General features: G+C 35.7%; 1 protein-coding gene across 3 annotated transcripts in view; it reads left to right on the forward strand.

The window, feature by feature from the left end:
- Window positions 1–11,199, forward strand: part of UCHL5 (ubiquitin C-terminal hydrolase L5) — a 41,334-nt gene extending 30,135 nt beyond the window's left edge. For 2 of the 3 annotated variants that reach the window (XM_019976281.2, XM_070767915.1), the window contains 4 exons: window positions 1,866–1,968; window positions 3,106–3,219; window positions 5,512–5,610; window positions 10,943–11,199. In XM_019976281.2, coding sequence (XP_019831840.2) covers window positions 1,866–1,968; window positions 3,106–3,219; window positions 5,512–5,610; window positions 10,943–10,987 — 361 coding nt within the window. In that variant the 3' untranslated portion in view covers window positions 10,988–11,199. The remainder of the gene's footprint in view (window positions 1–1,865; window positions 1,969–3,105; window positions 3,220–5,511; window positions 5,611–10,942) is intronic. The other variant, XM_019976282.2, reaches the window with a different exon arrangement.
- Window positions 11,200–17,626: the final 6,427 nt, after the last annotated feature.

A 17,626-nucleotide genomic window follows, 5' to 3' on the forward strand; every position in this document is an offset into this window, starting at 1 on the left:
CTTCAGCCTTGCTAAACTCACCCACCAGCTTTAGAAGCTTTTTGTGAATTCCTTGGCATTTCCTACATAGATAATCAGATCATTTGCAAATAGAGACAGTTTTGAATTTGCCTGTTTCTAATTTTGGTTTTATCAGTTTTTAAAGCTTTATATATTGTTGCAGGTCTGTTGTTTGGTGCATGAACACTTACAATCACTATTTCATTTTGGTGGATTGACATTTTTACCATTATGCATTGCTGTCCCTCTCTAGTAATTTTCTTTACTCTGAAGTTTACTTTATCTCCAGTTCATAGTCTTTTCTTTTAGCACTTGAGAAATGTTATGCCACTCCCTTCTGGTCTCCATGGTTTCTGCTGATAAATTCAGTGATTCAGTGTGTTTTCACCCTGTAGATATGGTTAACTATATTTGTTAACTTTATTCCTAGGTATTTTATTCTTTTTGAAGTAATTGTACAGGGAATTGTTTTCTTGGTTTGTCTTTCTGATAGTCATTATTAGTATATAGAAATGCAATAGTTTTTATTAGCTATTAAAACTATTAATAGCTCTAATAGTTTTCTGATAGAGTTTTTAGGGTATTTTGTATTTAGTTTCATGTCATCAGCAAATAGTGAGTTTTGCTTCTTTCTTTCCAATTTGGATGCCTTTTATTTCTTTTTATTGTGTGGTTGCTGTGGCTAGGACTTCTAATACTGTGTTGAATAAAAGTGGTGAGAGTAGGCATCCTTGTCTTGTTCCTGATCTTAGAGGAAAAGCTTTTTAGCTTTTCACCATTGAATATGATGTTAGCAGTAGGCTTAGCCCTTACTGTGTTGATATATGTTCCGTCTATACAAAGTTTGTTAAAGAGGTTTTAATCGTGAATGGATATTGAATTTTGTCAAATAGTTTTTCGCCCTCTGTTGAGATGATCATGTGATTTCTCCCCTTTGTTTTGTTGATGCAGTTATCACACTAATTGATTTGTGTATGTTGAACCATCTTTACATCCCTAGAATAAATCCCACTTGATCATGATGTATGATCTTTTTAATGTGTTGTTGAATTCAGTTTACTAATATTTTATTGAGAGTTTTTGCATGTGTGTTCACCAGGGATATTGGCTTGTAATTTTATCTGAAGTGTCTCTGATTTTTTATCAGGGTAATGCCATACTCAGAATGAGTTTGGAAGTATTCTCTCCTCTTAATTTTTTTTAGAATAGTTTGAGAAATATAAGTATTAATATTAGCTGTTCTTTAAATGTTTGGTAAAATTCCCCTGTGAAGTTATCTGGTCTTGGATTTTGTTTGTTGGGATTTTTTTTTTTTTTTTTGATTACTGATTCAACTATTGTTATTGTTTGTTGTTTAGTCTTTAAATCATGTCTGACTCTATTGCAATCCCAGGATCTTCTGTCCATGGGATTTTTCAGGCAAGAGAATTAGAGTGGGTTGTCATTTCCTTCTCCAGGGGATTTCCCAACCCAGGTATCAAATCCACGTCTCCTGCATTGGCAGGCATATTCTTTACCACTGAGCCATCAGGGAAACCCTACTCATTTAGTTATATAACTAGTAATCAGTCTATTCAGATTTTCTATCTCTTTCTGATTCGGTCTTAGAAGGTTGTTTCTAGGAATTTATCCATTTGTTGGCATATCATTTTTCATAGTATTCTCTTAGGATTGTTTGTATTTTTGTGATATTGATTGTAATGTCTCCTCTTTACAAAAGCTTTCTTAAAATGTCAGTTTTTATGGTTAGCCAATTGGTAGATTTGTGTTTACCCCAGAGAATAAGGAAGTAATCAAAATAGATTATCTTAATTATAACAGTGTTACATTTCTTTATTGCATTATAAACTGTCATTTTTTCTTAGGTACAGTGAAGGTGAAATTCGATTTAACTTAATGGCCATTGTGTCTGACAGAAAAATGATATATGAACAGAAGATAGCAGAGTTACAAAGACAACTTGCTGAGGTTTGTGGCCATGTGTTTTATGTACAAAGTTCTAGTTATTCTCTCAGGGAAACTATTTTCTTTTCTTCTTTCCTTCCTTCATTTTTTTAAAATACAGATTTAATCAAGTATCTTGAGTGGTGGTTAAGATAATGCACCCTGGAGTCAGGCTTCCTAAATTCAGCTCCTGCCTTTGCCACTTAGTGAAAGTATGATTTCGAGTGTATTTCTTTGTGCCTCAGTTTCTTCATGTAAAGTTAAAATAATAGTCTTTACCTTAAATGTTGTTGTGAAGAATAACTGAGATGATATATATATACAGACCACTTCAAAAAAGTGACAGACAAATAGTATGTACTAAATGCTGCTGCTGCTGCTAAGTCACTTCAGTCGTGTCCGACTCTGTGTGACCCCATAGATGGCAGCCACCAGGCTCCCCCATCCCTGGGATTCTCCAGGCAAGAACACTGGAGTGGGTTGCCATTTCCTTCTCCAATGCATGAAAGTGAAAAGTGAAAGTGAAGTCGCTCAGTCGTGTCCAACTCTAGCGACCCCACGCACTGCAGCCTACCAGGCTCCTCCGTCCATGGGATTTTCCAGGCAAAAGTACTGGAGTGGGGTGCCAAGTGTTCACAATTAACTATTTACTGTAATTTAATTATATAATTAAGCAAGTTAGAATATATTTGTTACAGAATTAATTGGGCACATTGGAGTCACATGTAATCTTTATTATTCCTTATGATGATTATCTTTCTAGTAAATATGATTGGCAAAGAGAATTAGTAATAGACAAAGACTTTTGTTTACATTTCTTTGATCACATTTTCCTGAGTATGTTTAAGCACATTTATTTTATAGCTAATAGAAGATTGTAACAATTCAGTACATTATACAATGGGTGGTTTTTAGGTAAAAATTCATACATATTGTAGAACACAGAAATTTGGGAGAAATACTACTTCTTCCTTATGCTTACTTATAGGCCCTAAATAAGTATTTCTTTCATCCTTTAATATTACAGTTATTAAGCTGATACTCCATCCCCAATATTAAGATCAAAATTGGGAAATGACTGTACTATGTTTATCATCTAAAAATGTTTTAGACTTAAGCCTCAGTTATTAGGGTGTGCTGGTTCTTTTTCTTTTCCCCAAGGAGGAACCCATGGATACAGATCAGGGCAGTAATATGTTAAGTGCTATTCAGTCAGAGGTTGCCAAAAATCAGATGCTTATTGAAGAGGAAGTACAGAAATTAAAAAGATATAAGGTAGGTGTTTTTCTTTTGTTCCTTAATGTTTTAATATAGTGTAGTGTATTTTGATGTGAAGGTATATTGACTGCTTGATTGCTCTTCTCCCCATTATTCACATGTTTTCAGAATGTGTTGATTCGCCTGGTACCCTACAGAGGTAACTAGTAAGGTTTCTTTCCTTTTTATTTTTCTTCAAGTATTATTATGAACAGATATTTAACATCTGTTGCTAATGTTCACTGCAGTTATTTTTAATGCTCAAATTACCCCGTCTTTGACCATTAGGAGGCACATCAGGCTATCTCCCAAGTTCTTTGGATGTGACTGTCTTCATGTCTGATAGCTTCCTTGCTTTCTAGCATGATAAGATGTTTCAGACTCTATCTTGTGCATTTCCTGCTTCAGACTTGAAATTGGCCATTTTTTTCAAGAAGTCCTGAGTTCTTTTGGTGAGAAATGGTGTTTAGAAACCATTAGCAACCATTGGTTGCTCAGGGTGCTTAGCGATATTGATTCTTCATTATTTCATATCTTCATTCAGGACTTTTCAGAGCTAAGAAATACGTTTTTACTAGTTTCTTTTTTTATCTTTGAAGAGAAAATACAATTGGAATTCATGTTAATACTCGAACTAAGGATTAAAGGGCTTTATATTTGAAGTTAAGCATTTGTGTCTTTTCAGTTGAAAATCTTGGTTTCTATCAGCATTAACATATACTTACTTGCTTTGTGCTATATGTATATGTATATATGAATGAAAAGGTTCAGAATAGCAGTGCTAGTAGTGTTAACAACTGAGAAGTGTTCTCGTAATTTTTTTCCTGAGGATGTATTTCATTTTGAATGTGCAATCAAACTAACGTATTTTAAAATTCACTTGGAAAAATTTTCTCTTGGTGTCATTCTGTCTCCAATTTAGTACATAGCTGGGTTCATTTTTTAAATTTTCTTTCCAATTTTTTTAGGGTTTTAAAATTTTTAAATTATGTCAACCATTGTATAACTCAGGGTGAAATACTAAGCAAGCCTATCTTCAGTTACGTTATTTTTCTTCATTTGCAGTCTGTCTGATAAACTTTTTTCAGAAATGGAGAAGAGTGAAGAACACTTTTTTAATTTTGTAGGACGTTGGAAACAGTACTTTGTTGATCTGTCATGTTTGTCACAGTAGAAAAAGCAGTTTTCATGTGAAGCTCAGTCTCAGGCAGGGATTGTTCTTCTTTCCGTTGTTTACGATAGTGTGAGAATGCTGCTTTGTAACATACTTAACAGCCAACAGTGTGATTGCTAAAACACATGGACCCTGGGTAGGCAGGATTTCTTTAGGTGGAGGTGGTAGGAGCTGGCTCCAGAGTGTTCCAGACAGGAAAAAGAAGGCCAAATTCATGGAGACAGGAAAGTAAGGGATGAAAGCTTGAATGTTATCTTCTCTTTTATGTGGTATTAAAAAACTGCCTACTATTTATGTATTCTGGTGTAGTGTTGTTACATAATTAACTAATTTTTCATGTTTGCCTTAAGTATAACACTGAGTTTTAGAATGTTTGCTTTGTTTGAGAATGCTTTGTTCAAAAATTGGGCTAAAAGAATTTAGCCAAAAAGAATTCTCAGACCAGATATAAAATGAACATGCTAAAATTTTATTTACTTCATTAATTGAGCAAACCTGTAAGATGTCACAACTAGTTCAAAGGAGAAGTCAAAGAAGCTCAAATTTATATAAACTGTAGGAATGCCAAAATGAATTTGCAAAAGATGGAAACTTTTTTTTTCCTATGGAAAGGGAAGTAAATTGAACCTCTACCAGACAGTGACAGGCTGCAGTCCCGTAACTTGGGAGAGTGTAGACAATGCATAGTTTTCCACCGGAGCACAGATTTTTCCCTACAGCTATTCCCTTTTTGGTCAAGAATAATCAAAGAAAGATTGTTCTTAATCACACAATAAAACTGGTCTTATTAAGTGTGGCCTTATTGTTTGCATAGGTGTAGTAGCAGGAGTGTTCATTTATCTTGTAGGCCTTTTTAGTTTGCTTTCATGAGTTATGTTTTCATAGATTATCTCAGATTAGACTTTTAAAAGCCTCCGTTGTTTGCTAAGCCAAGAGTAGGATGCTGTACCCCAGAGAACTCTCTCCACATATTTATTGTAATTTATTCCTAGTGGCAATGGAAATCTCATTATTTCTAATGCTTTTTGTATGATAATGGAGGATTTTCTTTCATTTCTATGTTGAGCTAGATCCAAAAATTAAAATATCAGAAGCTTAGTGAAAATAGTGTGGTTTGATATGTGTTTCATTTTCAGATTGAAAATATCAGAAGGAAGCACAATTATCTGCCATTCATTATGGAATTGTTAAAGACTTTAGCAGAACACCAGCAGTTAATACCACTAGTAGAAAAGGTAAGTCTTTTACTGGTGAGTACTTAAATTAGATTTAGAGTCTCTAAAAAATGTTACTTGACTTGAGTAGAGATAAAATTTGTTGAAGCTTTGCTTTTACTTACTTGTTTTTCAGCTTGAGAAATGCTGGATAGGTGTCATATTGCAAAATAAAAATAAGGAATTGCTTTGTTGCTTTAGCTTTCCGGAATCCTTAATGTTAGAAATTCAGATTGTGCTATATTAGAATGAAATTTAAAACATCTTTCTTTCTTTAGCTGAAAACAAATTATTAATTTTAATTATTGAAGTAATAGATGTTTCTCATTTAATTTAGCAAAAATTTGAATTATCATAGAGTTTAAAACTAGAATGAGCATTGAAAGGGGGAAAAGCATAACCTAGCCTGAGAAATAGGTTTCCTTATTCCCAACCTATTACCCTTTGCACTAAGGGAAAACTACTACAGGTTAGTGAAAAATTCTGATTACTAGGATTTTTTTCTTCCATATAAGGCACTTTAAGAAAAATTTTGAATAAATAAAGCGTATTTGTTTTTTGAGTTTATATGGTAAATCAGTGTTTCTGAAAGTGACCACTGGATACTTTTATTTATTTTTTTTATTTTTAACTGGAGGGTGATTGCTTTACAATGTTGTATTGGTTTCTGTGACACAGCATAGATCTCTTTATAACACTTGTTACCTGGCCCCTCCCCAGACAGTCTGGTTTAGGGAGGGAATCTGTAATAAGTTCTCCCAGGGGATTCTAATGAAGCTGGTCAGTTTACCACATTTTGAGAAGATAGTACTAGGCAAGTACAATTTTGGACCGTTAACTTAAAGACCAGAATACATTATAGATGTTTTTTGTTATTAACTTTAAGTTCATGAAGCACAGATACATTTCAACCCAACTGTTTGATACCATCAGGAAATCTGAATAATTCAAGATGTGTGTTCAGGTTTTTGTGTATACTTTATTATATAGATCCTGAACATGCTATGTACTGTGCTTAGTTGCTCAGTTGTGTCCAATTCTTTGCAACCCCATGGACTGCAGCCATCCAAACTCCTCTGGCCATGGGGATTTTCCAGGCAAGAATATTGGAATGGGTTGCCATACCCTCCTCCAGGGTATCTTCCCAACCCAGAGATCAAACCCAGGTCTCCCACATTGCAGGCAGATTCTTTACTGTATGAGCCACCAGGGAAGCCTGAGGATACTGCAGTGGGTAGCTGATCCCTTTTCCAGGGGAACTTCCTGAACCGGGAATTGAACCATGGTCTCCTGGATTGCAGGCGGATTCTTTACCAGCTGAGCTACCAGGGAAGCCTGAATTACCAAGGAAGTCTGAAGCATATGTTCAGCCTATGAACATATGCTTCAGCTTTTAGCATTAGAAGTAAAATTGTTGCAGGAACACTGCTAAATCTTCTCTTTACCCATATAGATTTTTTTCTATTCATGTATCTCAAGGTAGTAAAAATCATAAAAGTCCAAAATGTGAAACTAATTTTTAAAGGTTTAGAAACAATTAGGGTACTGTAATCCTCAAGATTGCCTGATTAACTGAGTATCTAGATATTAATATTCTTTGTATGAAACACTGTGAAATATTTCTCTGTTGAAAATACTAGAATATAGACTGCTATGGCAAATTATATGATATATCAGGTATTAAATATAGATAAATATTATCAGGGACCAGACAAATACTTTAGAGAAATTTTAAACGTATGTATTTTGCTTTAAAATTGGTCCATGAGTAAACTTTTTTGTGCAACTTTAGGACCATTTTTATTTGACTTTAATGACAGTATATTTCCATAATTTTTTTAAAAGCACAGTTAAAACAGCTTTCCAACTTTTGCATTAGAACCATAATTCCTTGGTTCACATTGTATTGGACACAGGGTGGCAGTATATGAATGCCTAGTGTTAGTAGAATACTAACCCAGTCTGTTCTTCATTTGTATTTGTTTTACTGAAAGAGTAGTTACTGACTTTCTTGTTCTTTGACTAATAATACTGCACAGGCAATATTGAGATGTATTTATTTCTTATATATATGCACCATCTGTTACATGCATAGATTTTGAAGGGAATTCAGATTCAGTATTTGATTAAAGTTTTTGAGATGTTTTGATTATCCAACATTTATCTAACTGAAACTGTATTTGAGGCAGTCTGTTAAAGTCAACAGATGTACACATAAGACACATCTCTGTCTTAAGCAACCTAGTTGGGGAGAGGATAGGAATACATAATTATAGTACTGTGCTGTACAATATCATTCTGATAAGTGCCAGAATAAAGTCATGCAAGAGATTCTGGGGGAAGCGCAGGGTAGCTCCTAAATATTAACTTTATGCCATTTAAAATTTTACATCCTCAAATTTTTACATCTGTTGTTAGAATTAGATGCTTAATTTCTACCAGTGAATCAGCTTCTTTAGTACACAAATATATTTTTGTTCATCTTATTTTGAAAAAATCATATTGTATTGAAATATCAGTTTCTGCTGATAACTGTAAATGTTAAAAATTAAAAACAACAGATCAAGATTAAATTTTATAGTTATATACAATATAAAGATTTCAGCAGTGAAAATTACTTAATAAATAAGTAACACTTCTGAGAAAAAATTACATGCAGAGTTCAGAAATGGATTATTACATTGAAACCCATCCTTCTTCCCCACAATGCCAAGTGAAAGAAAAATTAGGGACGAAGTGTGGAAGGGGTGGAAGGAACCGAACAGGAAGGTGTGGCTACTTTTGGCGGTGTTGCTAAGAGCTAAAGCTGTCCAGGCTCCGATTTTTGAGAACAGCGGCATTTACTTACTGCCTGTGATGGCTTGGAAATATTTAAGCTGTGAAAATCTGTTAATTTTACAAAATAATAAAGAGCGCAGACTTTGATTCTCCCAAGGGCCTGTGCCTTTAATGAATTAGGTTAAGATCTTGCCTTATAAGTGTTCTTGTTCTATGAAGCTTCTATTCTTATCTGATTAGTTCATTGAATGTATGTTAAATAAAAACTGCTCAGGAGGTAATATAAAAATGTATAGTTATAAAATTTCTTGTGCCATACCTCAAATCTGTTCCTTAAAGTATGAAATAAAATCAGCAGATTAACGTTTCACTTGTGAAACTTTTACTGATTCAGATATACTTATAATTCTTTAAAAATTTTATCCCAACTTTTATATATGTTTCTGAATCATTTTCTATCTCAGGTTTTTAGCAACCACCAATACCTACCATAGTTTAAAATCATAGATTTTGTTACTGTGGGGGATTCAGAGCAACCTCACAGTATTGAATTTTGTCCAAATTTTACAAAGACATTATAATTCAATTGGTATTAAATAACTGATGTACAGAATTTACTTTTTCTAGCCCTTAATAGAGACAAGGTAGAACATAGTTGTTCACAATAATATCTATGTTAATACCTATGATTACAGAATTATCTGATTTGAGTCAACAATTTTTAATATCTCAATAGCACACTAAATAGAAGGAACATATTTCTGAACCGTGAACATTTTTTCGATGCTATTTTGAAATACAGTATTTTTTATTTTTCAATAAAGGCCAGAATACAAACTTTTGGTTTAAATCTCAGAAATGTTACTTATTATTAGCTGTTGCTTTTAGGCAAGTTATTTATTTTACTATAGAATCTATTTCCTCATGTAAAATTTGGGAATAATACTTAGTTCACATTATTGGGGATTAAATGAGATCTTTTTGGTCAAGGTATATAGTTATTTTTAACTTATTTAATTTACCTTTAGTTTTATCTGAATTATATATTTTAATACGTGAATGGGTACTCTACATGTCTTTGCTTATTTAATTATGTTGTAAAATTTGTTATTAACCAGTTAATTCATTCTTATTAATCTTAGTAAGGTACCTGTATATTCAGACATCATTAAGAAAAGAATTACACATTTTATTTCCCAGTTACATCAAAAATGGAATTGTGTTTTTATTATTTGGAAACAGAAAACTTCTTTGAGAAATCATATGCATCAAATTACAAATTATTCTTTTTAATTGAAAATGTTTACATATACAATTTAAAAAATATATGGTACATACAACGTATTTACTCTTTAATATATTGTAAGGCATAGCATTCAGTTTTGTCATACAGTTGTATAATAATTTTATCACCTAATGCAGAATAAAAAAAGATTATAGTTCTAATCAAGGAAGGTTTTTTCCTTAATTGTATAATATCAAGGGTTTAATTTACTTGATCCTTTCTGATTCAAGTGCCATAGTGTAAAGAGCATTACATTCTAGTCTTATAAAAGCTTGCTTCTCAAAGTGTCACCTGAGGGCCAGCAGAACTGGCATAACCTGAGAGTTTGTTAGAAATTTAGATCCTCAGGCATTTTATTGAGTCAGTCTGCATTTTGACACAGTTTCCAGGTTATTAGTTTGATAACACTTTTAGCTCTGGCCTCCTCAACTGCTGAAAAGTGAAATAGAATTACTGTGTTCAAGCTCTATACTTGTTAGGAGCTTCAAGTGAACAACTCTTGAAAATGTTTTTTGAGTCATATTAGTGAGGTTTATCCGGAGAAGGCAATGGCACCCCACTCCAGTACTCTTGCCTGGAAAATCCCATGGATGGAGGGGCCTGGTGGGCTGCAGTCCATGGGATCGCTAGGAGTCGGACACGACTGAGCAACTTCACTTTCACTTTTCACTTTCATGCATTGGAGAAGGAAATGGCAACCCACTCCAGTGTTCTTGCCTGGAGAATCCCAGGGACAGGGGAGCCTGGTGGGCTGCCATCTATGGGGTCGCACAGAGTCAGACATGACTGACGTGACTTAGCAGCAGTGAGGTTTATCAACATTCCGGGTATGTGATCCTTTAGTTAAGTTAAACTCACTTAAACTATTATGTTAAACTCATTTATTCAAATATGTAGAAATCAATATAGGATTTTTCTTATACTCAGTTTGTATGAGAAGTGGACACATACGTAAATATATTGTTGTGAAATAGTTATGAATGAATATGTCTTTATGGAATGAGTAAATTTTTTTCTTAAAATTATTACCATTATAATAATACATTTTCAACTTCGGGTAAGAAATAACCACAAACCAAATATGATCCTTTTTATTGAGGACAAAGAATCACTATGTAATTGTCCAGGAAGAGTTTGTTGTGAGTCTCAAGTTATAAAAGATAATATTTTAGACATCTTATAAACAATGTATCTCAAGCCTTTTAGCTTAGGAGTGTCCTCTTAGACACATTTTAATATGAACTGAAACATACTTTTAAGATGTTATTGTATGCTGTCTTTAATTTCTAGGCAAAAGAAAAGCAGAATGCAAAGAAAGCACAGGAAACCAAATGAAGAAGACGCTTTGGGATGTGCATACATTTCTGCTTCTGCACTTATCTTCATGGAAACCATTAAGTATAAAGAACCTTGAGCAACTTTCTCACTGACTCAGTGCACGTTTGGCAGTAGTACCAGTCTGTCTTGTCTTTAATGCATGGATCCATAAACTCTCCCTACCTGCATCATGTGCATGTGGTGCGTCCTAAATAAAAGCGGTGTTCAGAGCACTGGCCCAAATTCCATTATTTGACATTGGATCTGAGAACTCCTGTTGGTTCTTTGGATAGATAACTGCCATAATGAATGTAGAAAATGGACAAATGCTATTCTCTACCTGTAATTGTTCTAATTAATCTTTCATTCAATCTTCCAGCTCAGTTAAATGCTTAAAATTTATAAATGTCAGACCTTGATTAAACTGAATCTCTTTTCTTCTCATCATTAATGAAAAAAAATAAATATTTCTATCTTATAGTATCTTAAGTATTTTGAAGATTTAAAAATGATTTTATCTTCTATACCAATTATTTAAAAAAGCTTGATTTTTAAGCAGATCATTTGAAAAGAACAAAAGTATAATTTCTAGTGATTTTCATTGCTATGAGTAGAAAAAGTAATAAACATCCCAATTTTATTTTAGCAAACTTTTTTCAGTGTTTGGAATTATTTATGTATTGTAGAATTGTTTCAGGAAGGTGTATTATGCGTCAAAGCAAAATTTTAGATGAAGAGCAAATTATGAAATCTTCAAGATTTGGGGTGTTACTCAGTTTGGCAATGTTTTTTCAAGCTGTTAAGCTGTATCTTTATAAAAAATCAAAGGTTGATCAATTTTGGCTATTATCTGTTTTTTATAAGACAGGTGATGATGGTGATGGAAGATCCTTGTTTGCCAATTTGAACAAAATTAGTACAGCCCAGTAGTTTATAAGAGCCATCTATAGTTTGCCCACAATGGAATTTGCTATTTCTTTTTAGAGTTGCTTTGTTATTTTTTTATGAAATGATACTGTATTCTTGCTCTAAATCTTCTTTTTCAAGTTAAACCCTAAAGGAAATTTTATAAAACTTCTATTTATAAAGGAAATAATCTACTTTTTCTTTACTAGGTACATTTATAAAATTGATCCATGACTCTTTACTATTTTATTATGGAAAAATTTAAATACAAGTAGAGAGACTGTATGCATCCTCTAATTTGAGACATGAATTTTTTAAGGTTTTTTTTTGTGTTTGTTTTTTTTTTTTTTTCATTGCTGCAAAAAGCTTTGTTTCCATTTGGTCCAAGACTTGGAAGAGGGCCCCAGGGTGGTTAAAAAACTGCCTAGTGGCAGCAAAGAGGGGCTTTATGCAGAAGTCCTGACACCAGTGGAGCTTCTCAAAGGCCGCTGGGCTCCAGAGTCTCCTAACTGTGCTCAAGGGTGAGCCTCTCAAAGAGACACTCATCCAGTCCAGCCTGGGGACCTCCAGCCTGGGGAGGTTAGCCAGGCAGTGGCTTATCTTCTGGCTGTTTCACCCACTTGTCTAGGAAGCGGCTCTCCAGGAAGTTACAGAGGTGGGGGTCCACCCAGGCAGAACCCAGGGCAAGCAGACCCAAAAGGGCCTGGTTCACAGCGTCCTGGGTTTTGCACCATTCATCTTGGGATGGCTTCTGCACCTCATGAAACAGGATGTGGCCGCCCCAATTGTTTTGCACTCTTCAAGAGTCACTGGGTCCCTGGTGCTTCATCTTGGCCAATTTACAGAAAAAGTGGCCCACACCCTCCAGAACCACATTGTTGCGGTGGGAGTAGAAGCCCAGAGAGGTAAGTGTAAGAGACCTGCAGGTGCATGTTGACAGGTGGTGAACCATGGTCTCTCCATCAGTGAAATCGGATGAATCTGGGAACTCATGACTATTCCGGTAACAAGGAGTTCAGTTCAAAAAATAGAGTTGACTGGTTCCGGAGACTGAGTGGCTGATTCTGAGGGTTGAAACTGAATAAAAGCTTGGAGGGTGGTCGAAAGCTGGAGTTTGGGGGTGTCCCTAGGTCTGTTCTGTCCAAACACTGTTGAAATAAGAGACACATTCCCAAGTAGCCAAGTGCACTGCTTAAGGATTGGTTTTATGCTTACTATATTGTGGTATTTTTAAAATAATATGAGGAAACCTAGTGGGAAATTGAGTAGTAAAATTAATGAAATATTTTTCATACATAATTTCAATTAAAGGTCATAAAGAAAATTTTTTGTTTTTCGTTTGTTCATGAGTAAATACATTTTGCTTTGGATACAGTAGTGATTATGGAGTGTTTTCAAAACCATGATACAGTTTAAAAATGATTTCATAAGAATTACTTTAGGTTCATCTTGATCTATACATGTATCTCAACTTTATATATTTTGTAAAGCAATGCAAAGAGTATTATAGTAAGTATTATCCAGTGACCAAAGACAGTTGTTGACCAAAGCATTATTGTCGTTTAGTTGCTAAATTGTCCCTGACTCTGCAGCCTCATGGACTGTGGCCTGCCCTGCTCCTCTGTCCAGGGAATTCTCCAGGCAAGAGTACTGGAGTGGGTTACCATTTCCTTCTCCAGGGGATCTTCCCGACCCAGATTGAACCCACAGTCTCTTGCATTGGCAGGCAGATTCTTGACCACTTAGCCACCAAATCTGTATTTATAAGGTCACTTGAGTTTTGACAGAGATAGCAAAGTAATCCAACAGAGAAGGAAACTCTTTTCAACAAATGGAGCCAGAAAAGCTGAATATTCCCATGGAAAAGATAACCATGATCTCTCCTACCTCACAAAAATGAATTTGAGGTGAATCCCAGACCTACATGGAATAGCTAAAATGTAAAGCTTTTTATAACAAAACAACATGTGACTATCTTAGGTCACAGAAAGCAGTGACCATAAAAGATCTAAAATTAGTGTTCATGAAAATTAAAAACTTGTCATTGAAAGATTCTTTTAACAAAAGTAACTAGTATCAAGTGACATTTAAAAAAATGTGTCATAGAGAGTGAATTAAGTCAGAAAAAATATATTAATGCATTTATGTGGAATCTAGAAAAATGGTATGTTTCTGTCGCTCAGTCGTGTCCAACTGTTTTTGTGACCCCATGGACTACACCACGCCAGGCTTTGCTGTCCACCAACTCCCAGAGCTTGCTCAAACTCATATCCATAGAGTCGGTGATGCCATCCAACCATCTCATCCTTTGTTGTCCCGTTCTCCTCCTGCCTTCAGTCTTTCCCAATATCAGGGTCTTTACCAGTGAGTTAGTTCTTCGCATCAGGTGGCCAAAGTATTGGAGTTTCAGTTTCAGCATCAGTCCTTCCAAAGAAATTCCAGGGCTGATCTCCTTCAGAATGGACTGGTTGGATCTCCCTGAAGTCCAAGGGACTCTCAAGAGTCTTCTCCAACACCACAGTTCAAAAGCCTTGATTCAGCACTCAGCTTTCTTTATGGTCCAACTCTCACATCCATACATGACTACTGGAAAAACCATAGCTTTGACTAGATGGACCTTTGTTGGCAAAGTAATGTCTCTGCTTTTTAATATGCTTTCTAGGTTTGTCACAGCTTTTCTTCCAAGGAGCAAGCATCTTTTAATTTCATGGCTACAGTCACTGTGTACAGTGATTTTGGAGCCCCCCAAAATTAAGTCTCACTGTTTTTGTTGCTTCCCCATCTGTTTGCCATGAAGTAATGGGACCAGATGCCATGATCTTTGTTTTCTGAATGTTGAGTTTTAAGCCAGCTTTCTCTCTCTTCTCTTTCACTTTCATCAAGAAGCTCTTTAGTTCTTCACTTTGTTCCATAAGGGTGGTGCATCTGCATATCTGAGGTTATTTTATTTCTCTCGGCATCTTGGTTCCAGCTTGTGCGTCATTCAGCCCAACATTTCGCATGATGTATAGTCTTCATAGAAGTTAAATAAGCAGGGTGACAATATACAGCCTTGATGTACTCCTGTCCCAATTTGGAACCAGTCTGTTGTTCCATGTCCAGTTGTAACTGTTGCTTCTTGACCTGCATACAGATTTCTCAGGAGGCAGGTAGGGTGGCCTTATATTTCCATCTCTTTAAGAATTTTCCACAATTTATGTGATTCACACAGTCAAAGGCTTTGGCATAGTCAATAAAGCAGAAATAGATGTTTTTCTGGAACTCTTCTGCTTTTTCGATGATCCAGCAGATGTTGGCAATTTGATCTCTGGTTCCTCTGCCTTTTCTAAGTCTAGTTTGAACATCTGGAAGTTCATGGTTCATGTACTGTTGAAGCCTGGATTGGAGAATTTTGAGCATTACTTCGCTAGCGTGTGAGATGAGTACAATTTTGCAGTGGTTGAACATTCTTTTGCATTGCCTTTCCTTGGGATTGGAATGAAAACTGACATTTTTCCAGTCCTGTGGCCACTGCTGAGTTTTCCAAATTTGCTGGCATATTGAGTGCAGCACTTTCACAGCATCATCTTTTAGGATTTGAAATAGCTCAACTGGAATTCCATCACCTCCACTAGCTTTGTTCGTAGTGATGCTTCCTAAGGCCCACTTGACTTTGCATTCCAGGATGTCTGAGTGATCACACCGTCGTGGTTATCTGGGTCATGAAGATCTTTTTTGTACAGGTCTTCTGTTGTATTCTTGCCACCTCTTCTTAATATCTTCTGCTTCTGTTAGATCCATGCTATTTCTGTCCTTTATTGTGCCCATCTTTGCATGGTATAGATGAACCTATTTGTAGAGCAGGAATAGAGGCCCAGATGTAGAGAACAGATGTGTGGACACGGACTGGGGAAGAGTCGGATGTGGGATGAATTGGGAGATTGTGAGTGATACATCCGAGAGCGAGTGGGAAGTTGCTGTATAGCACGGGGAGCTCAGCTCGGTGCTCTGTGATGACCTAGAGGAGTGGGGTGAGAAGTCCAAGAGGGAAGGGATATATGTATACTTAGAGCTGATTCATGATGTTACACAGCAGAAACGAACATTGTAAAGCAACTATACCCCAGTTTAAAAAAAAATTAGCTGTATAAAGCCACTGAATTAATAGCTATAAGGTTATTTTCTTATTAACCTAATTCTAATAAAATTCCTTGATAGGCCTGTCCATACCTTAAGAATGGTTTATTTTATCGGCTCCTTCTTTGATGAACGCAAATGCATTGTAACCCTGCATGATAATTTCTGGCAGTGAATAAAGAAGTATGTTACCTTTTTCTGTGTCCTAAATCATGAAGCTAGTGGAGAAAATGGAGGAATAAGGAACAATTGCAACCCACTCCAGTTTTCTTGCCTGGAGAATCCCGGGGACGGAGGAGCCTGGTGGGCTGCTGTCTATGGCATCGCAGAGTCGGACACGACTGAAGTGACTTAGCAGCAATAATATATAAACATTGGTTATGTGGAAATTTTTTTTTTGAAGTTTTTAAAAAGAAAGTCTTATTTGTTCATTTCACTTTTGCCCTTTCTTTTCTAAAATATGGTTTAGTGATTGAGTAGATAAAGGCACTTCCATTCGGTTTTATTCCTTTTAATATAGCCAGTCGTAAGGGATATACTTCTACTGTTTTAAACAAAGAAAGCTTGCCAACAGCTGCAGCACTGGCTAGTCTCACTTCATATGTTTAGTTCCCAAGATAGCTGCCCTTTTTCTAGCAGAGAGCAGTCAGCTTGACTGTGTCACTGGAATAGACAAATATTTGTTCTGAGATCATGTGCTGTGGGGACTTGCTCCCCTATTTAGATCATGATGAATACTCCTGTGTGTCTTGTGGTATTACATGTAGATTAATGCCATTTAGTTACTAATCCTAGTTGCCTCAAACATTTCAAGATACATTAAGAAATTGCTCTTTTCCTGTAAGATTATACTGTTGCTTATGTTTGGTGGGGGGGGGGGGGGGGGGATGGGTTTTAAAAGTTTTCCCCTTAAAAGAAAACTTAAAGAAAGATAAGAAAAATAAAATTATTCTTGATTCTACCACCAGAGATGACTACATTAACATTTTAGAACCCTAAATATTAACCAGAAGGACTGATGCTGAAGCTGAAGCTTCAATAATTTGGCCACCTGATGAGAAGAGCTGACTCATTAGAAAAGATTTCAATGTTGGGAAAGATTGAAGGCAAAGGAGAAGGGGGCAGCAGAGGATGAGAGGGTTGGATAGCATCACTGATTCAATGGACATGAGTTTGAGCAAACTCCTGGAGATAGTGGAGAACAGGGAAGCCAGGCATGCTGTAGCCCAGGGGGTTGCAAAGAGTTGGACACGACTTAGTACCTGAACAACAACAAAAGTGATCCTTTTCCCTACATGTTTTTGTGTGTTAGTCTTAACATGCCCTTTCCACATTCTGAAATAGATTTACGTAATATACATTATTTTTAATGACACTTTTTTGTATCATTGATAACTTCCTTGCAGGAAATAAATGTCTCTAGCTAGTTTAAGAGGAATGGGAATTAATATTGGGAATTTTGAAACTACTTAGTTCCTTACAAAGTCATCAGAAGGTATGGAGGCGTGAGCTCAAGTTTGGGTCCCCAGAAATGACTTGCAGTAAAATTGCTGGCCAACCAGGGCAGCTGCTGCTGCTGCGGCGTCAAGGGGCTCTCCACTGGGTTCCTGACATCAGAACAGGTTACAGTGGCTG

Source organism: Bos indicus, chromosome 16, assembly GCF_029378745.1.
Source record: "Bos indicus isolate NIAB-ARS_2022 breed Sahiwal x Tharparkar chromosome 16, NIAB-ARS_B.indTharparkar_mat_pri_1.0, whole genome shotgun sequence".
Lineage (NCBI taxonomy): Eukaryota > Metazoa > Chordata > Mammalia > Artiodactyla > Bovidae > Bos > Bos indicus.